Genomic DNA, 6,326 nt, shown 5'->3' on the forward strand with positions numbered 1-6,326 from the left:
TGCCAAAATGTATTCCATAATTTTTGATTCATAAGCATATGTTTGCTATTTTGGATTTATGTAACTGCAATTGCCATGCCTTCCATAAACAGCCAAAACTTTTGACTTTATGACTTACTTGAGCCAAGTTTCTGATCCAGTTATTGAAATAAGCTGATCTGTTACAGCTAGTGAAAAGAAAGAGAAACCTAACATTCTTTTAGTTGACAAAAAACTAGGGAATTCCTTGAAAAGGAAGCAGTACTAGATAAAAATACTTTCAGCTCTGTAATCTGGGACTTCCCCAGGAGCAAATCAGTGTGCTGTTTGTTAACCATTAGCCAAATCAAATAGAGTCAAGGCGGGGAAAAGCCTATAAATACTGATTCCCCTGCACATGGCCTCTCAGAAATTCTTCAGCTCTCAGAGCACACTGCGATTAAAGAAGAGCATCCACTCTCATCACCATGAACCAAAGTGCTGTCCTTCGCACAATTTTACTCCTTTGCTGGCTCCTAATTCTTCTGCCCAGGATTCAAGGTAAGAAGGCACAGTAATATATTATTTTATTTTGAAGACTATGATAGAATTGCATACATAGCAACACAGGATTGAAATGCATTAAAGTTTCACTGACAGCCTATGAGTGAAAAGGCACCCAGAATAATGTATAAAGCCTCTAGCTATATGATTTAAATCAATTTGTCAAAATCCATGAGAAAAATCTCCCAAAGCAAACTTAATACTTGGTATTGGTCTAATTAACTAAGTGCTACTTTGTTATTAATGTTTTTTCTAATCAAACCATCCCCAAATTAATTCATTATGAGAACTTGTGATATTTAAAAGACACTCAAAATTTAGCTTCCATGTATGTGACCTGAAGCTTCTGCATATTACAAACTCATTGTGCTTTGGTCTCTTCAAAGTACGTTCGTTCTATTACTTGTGTCTAGTGTCCTGTGAAAACCTCCTAGGAATGTTCACTGCACTACTGAGACGTTATACTAACTTGTTCTATTCTCTCACTTTCTTTCCCCAAGGAACCCCACTCTCAAGAAATATACGTTGTCGATGCATCAAGTTTCATGATGGTGCCTTCCATGTAAAATCCTTACAAAAACTTGAAGTAATTCCTCAAAGTTCTTCATGTCCACATACTGAGATCATGTGAGTAAAAACCCACCTATTGGCAATGTCTGCAGGGAAAGCCTTTTACCAGGGCCATCACAGTTTGAATCAAACATCACAAATTTGAAGGAAATATGGAACAAGGGGAAGAACACAGGTCTTATATTCAGAAAACTTGGTTTCAAATCCTAGCACTACCTGTGGGATAACAGGCATGTCACTCAGATTTTTTGGCCCTTAAGATAATTGTACCTGTCACTGATCTCACAGGGTTGTTGTATAGAAAGCGCTTTGTAAATCTAAAAGTTCTATAAAAATGTGAGTTCTTATTACTGAATCATCATGGAAAAGATCAATAATAGCCTAGTTTTGACAATTTTGAGCCTTTTTTTAAAAAATGGACCCAAACTTTTAACTTAATGTTTACAAAGTAAGACTGCCCTGGGATAGCACAAGGAAATTAACAATTACTTTAAAATGTTCATATTTGAAATCTTCTCCTAATGTTTATATCACAAATTATTTTTTAAATCACAAATTCTTTCCTATCTGAAATATATTCACCATTTTTCCACAGGAAAACAAAACTTGGAAAATAATAAGTGTGATCTAGTCAAACAGAGCTCAGTAATCTGCTATAAAAGCTAATGAATTTAAAGTATAATAGCTCTTAGCAATTATTTATCTCTTTCCTTAAAATGATCATGAGAAAAATTAATCAACATGCATTTATTAAGTACTTACTATGTGCCATGACCTCTGCTAAGCACTGGGGTAACAGATATAATAGATAAAACAATCCCTAGTCATAAGGGATAATATTTTATCAGGGAAGACCACATATATACACATAAGTATATACAGAATAAATACTTTAAAATTTAACGGTTCTGTAAGAAAACTATAAGCAACGAGTCAGAAAAGAGCTGGTAACTTTTTAAACTATCAAATATTTAAACTATGAAGGATGGAGCCAATTCTATCATCTCTATTTTATCAACAAGGAAACCTCAGTTCAGGATCAGCCGGTATCTAAGCTCACAACAAGAAAGAAGAAGATAGGATTTAAGAACTGAGAATTTCTAAGATAAAATCCGCAGTTCCATTATACTTGTGTAGAGACAAATCTCAGTATCACTGAATATAATTTATGTAGTTAAATTCTTCCGTTATCTATTCATTGCAGTGCTACAATGAAGAGAACACAGGAGCAAAGATGTCTGAACCCGGACTCCAAGAAAATGCAGGATTTACTTAAATTAATTAACAAGAACAGGTACGCTTGCTGTGGTTTGTGGGCGAGGCCTCTCTCCAAGAAACAACATACTCAAAAAGAGAGAAATATATGTAGGTTTTGCTGTGGGACATGTAGCTTGTCTGTCTAGCCCTGTAATTAGACTTCATGTGGCTTAGCTTCTACCCGTATGGATTACTCCTTGCAAAAGGGATTCTCATGCTGTCTTTAGTGGACGAGGTGACACTGACAGATGATCATGTCCTGGTTAATTCCAATTTCCAGTAACCCAATCATGGTAATAAAATCAGATTCTGATAACCTGGATGGACTGTGTCAACCACAGCTCAACAGTGACTGTTTCCATCAGGTTTCCTGATCAGATGGTGAATTCAGCCACATCCTGGAGGGGCCCAATGACTAGGTAGATTTAGCAAGGCTTTCACCCGGCTTCCTAACCTTTCCTTCCACCCTAAAGCTCAATCCCAGCAGGATCTAGGGCAGAGACCAAATCAGTCACAAAACAAAATGTCTTAAATTTACACTCCTTTCTTACAGGTCCAAAAGAACTTCTAATCAGAAGTAGAGATCACCAAACTGCTCAAGAGAGGATGGACCAGGATGTGACAGAACACGTGTCTTATCCTCCATGACTGTCAAGCAACAAGAGCTGCTGTTTAAATTAATATTTAGCTTTTATATAGTGTTTTAAAGTTTACAAAGTGTTTTATATGTTATGTCATTTGATCCTCACAATAAACCTGTGAGGTAGGTGCTATTATTATTCTTAGTATACAAATGAAGATATTGAGTCTGGGAGAGATTCAGTGACTTGCCCAGGGTCACACAGCTAGAAAGCACTTGAGACAACATTTGAACTCAGGTCTTCCTCTCGCCAGGTCCAGCACACTATTCATTATACTACTTTGCTTCCTAGATGAGTAGCCATAGCCACTAGGACTGACTGTTTAAAAAAGAAAATGGATGTCCAATAAGATGAGTGGTTCATGATATAGTGCATAGTGTGCTAGATTTTAGAGTATGCCCTGTGTAACCCTGAGAAATGACCTGGCAACTCTCTGGAATTCCATTTCCTCATCTGTAAAATGATGTCCTTAAGAAGTTCTGAAATCTCTGCCTGTTCTAGCTCTGAGGACTCTAGGGCATTCAGGTGACAGTTGTTTTTTGGCACCACCGGATAAGCTCTGAGATCACTCCCAGCCTGCCCAGACCTGACCTGCCTTTCTTGTTAAACTGTTACAATAACTGGATGGCAGAGCTTCATGAGGGGATGAGCAGGGCATGATGCTTTTGTACAGATTAAAAACCTGTCTGGTTACTCTATGCTTCTAGTTTTTTGTTGTTGTTGTTGTTGTTTTTTCGGATACAGGCCACCTTTTTGTTTTGTTTTGAACTTAAACATCAAATATATGGGCATTTCCATATACATGATTTAATAGAAATAAAGGATTCTACATTAATCTGTGAATATCTATTATATACTGTTGCTTCTCCTAAATATATAATAAATTCAACATGTACAGTAAATTTCAAAGTAGTCTTGCTTGTCTGTGATTCATTTTGGTTTTCCTTTTATTCTCTTTCAAAGGTTCCAAATTCTTCTCTTTCCATGAAAAAAAAAATTGCACTTTTTAATACAAAGACTTCAACAATACTGTACTAAAGTTTTCTTTTTTCTTTTCTTTTTTGCCTCCCATATTCTCAGTTTCCTTATTCTTCCCATTGAGGAACTCTTGTAACAAATACTCCTATTCAAACAAAACAAATTCCCATAACAATTATATCCAAAAATGTGTCTTATTGTGCAGTTTGATCTGTCAGCTCTCTGGAAGGAGCAAGCTTCATCACCAGTCCTCTGGAGTCATGGATAGTCATTATATTGTTCAGTTGCTTAAGTTTTTGAAAACCGTTTTTCTCCATTATATTGTTATTGTATTTTCCCAGTTCTGCTCATCTTACTTTGCATCAATTTACATAAATATTCCCAGATTTTTCTGAAACGATCCCTTTCGTCATTTCTTATAGCACAATATTTCATATGTTCATATACCATGATTTGATAAACCATTCCTAAATTTACAGATACTCTCTTAGTTTCCAGTTCTTTTTCTATAACCAAAAAAAGAGCTGCCAAAAATATTTTTGTATATATGGGTCCTTTCCTCTTCCTTTGATCTCTCTGGGGTCCTTGACTTCTCTTTTAGAGTTCACAGTCTTTCATAATGTTTCCCTACTTTAAAAATTTATATATATACATATACATGTATAAGTATATATGTATACACACGGATATATAGAATATACCTTAGACATACATTCTCTATATTTCACTTTACTATGTTTACAAAATCATTTTATGTAACCAGCAATTAAAAATGAATGATAGGAAAAATTAAATCCCAAGTTCTGCATCCTGGCTCCCAGATAATAATGTAAAAAATGCAGTATACTTTTGAAAATTAAAAAAAAAAATCTGTTCTTCCAACATGAAATCAAATTTTTCTAACAGGACAGGGACAAAAGCACAAATAAAAAATTATGACCATAAGACCTGAGAGTCATTTGCAGTTGTAGCTCTATTCATGTACAGATATGACTTTTTGCAACTGTATACCAAGAGCTAGGAAAGTACCTCTGTGGCTTTCACACCATGGGGTGGGGAAAGTAGAGGGGAGATGGCAAAATGAGTATGATTTCCAACTGTCAACATACCTTAACACAGCCTACCACAGATTAGCTGATGGTCCTCAAAGGAATGACAAGAGGTTGTAGGGCTTGTCCAAAGATCCACGAACCCAAGTAAATCCCTTCCCTGATTACATGAAGATCTAGGTCTCCTTGGTTATAAAGTTACATTTGTCAAAAATGCAATGAAATTTTGCCACTGATCATTTAGAAAACTTGGTGATTGACTTCCCATTAATAAAAAAAAAGGTTCTTTTCAAAAGAAAGGATCTCAAAAAAGCACTCTTTTCTTCACACATCTGGTAATAAATGTTCTTATAGGAAAATGCTGTGATTACTATATAGCACACCAAAAATCCTTCCCTTTTCTATTCATTTTAAAAGAAAATAATAAACTAAACCTGATCCTGATTTTTTAAAAAAGCCAATTTATCTTACTGTTTTTTGAAAGAGGTATCAGGAATGCTAAATCTCAGAATGTGTTGAATCTACTGAGAGAAATGAGAAATAACAAAGAGGGTTTAAGTTTTAGTTAGGGTTGTATCCCCTCCCTGATCTTTACAAACTTGCTTACAAAAGCAGGCCTTCTCCTGTGTGTGTGTGTGTGTGTGTGTGTGTGTGTATACCATGAATCTATGTAGTGTGTAATCATGTACCATGTAACCATGCACCATGTAACAATATACCGTGTAGCCATGTAACTATGTACCATATAACCATGTACCATGTAGCCATGTAATCATGTAACCATGTACAGTGTACCATGTAATGATGTAACTGGGTAACCACATACCATGTACCATGTAACCATGAAACTGGGTAACCATGTACCATGTAACCAGGTAACCATGTACTGTGTAACCATATACCATGCAACCATGCACCATGTACCATGTGACTGGGTAACCATGAAAACCTGTAACCATGTACTGGGTAACCAGGTAACTGGGTAACCATGTACCGTGTAACCACATACTGTGTAACCATGTACCATGTGCCATGTTCTGGGTACTGTGTACGATGTAACCATGTACTGTGTAATGAGGTACTGTGTAACCATGTAATCATGTACTGTGTAACCTTGTACCATGTAGCTGTGTAACTGTGTACTGTGTAGTATATAACAATGTACCATGTAATCATGTATTGTGTAACCATGTAACTGTGTACTGTGTAACCTTGTACCGTGTAGCTGTGTAACTGTGTACTGTGTAATATGTAACCATGTAACCATGTACTGTGTAACCATGTACTGTATACCATGTACCATGTAACC

At 36.0% G+C, this 6,326-nt stretch overlaps 1 protein-coding gene across 1 annotated transcript; it reads left to right on the forward strand.

Annotated features, from left to right (window-relative positions):
* The first annotated feature begins 400 nt into the window (after window positions 1–400).
* CXCL10 (C-X-C motif chemokine ligand 10) lies at window positions 401–3,853 on the forward strand. Its single transcript, XM_043972568.1, has 4 exons — window positions 401–519; window positions 1,023–1,149; window positions 2,297–2,386; window positions 2,903–3,853. The coding sequence occupies exons 1-4, from the start codon at window positions 447–449 to the stop codon at window positions 2,928–2,930; spliced, it is 318 nt and encodes a 105-aa protein (XP_043828503.1). The 5' UTR covers window positions 401–446; the 3' UTR covers window positions 2,931–3,853.
* The last annotated feature ends 2,473 nt before the right edge of the window (window positions 3,854–6,326 follow it).

This window comes from Dromiciops gliroides, chromosome 6 (genome assembly GCF_019393635.1).
Source record: "Dromiciops gliroides isolate mDroGli1 chromosome 6, mDroGli1.pri, whole genome shotgun sequence".
NCBI lineage: Eukaryota > Metazoa > Chordata > Mammalia > Microbiotheria > Microbiotheriidae > Dromiciops > Dromiciops gliroides.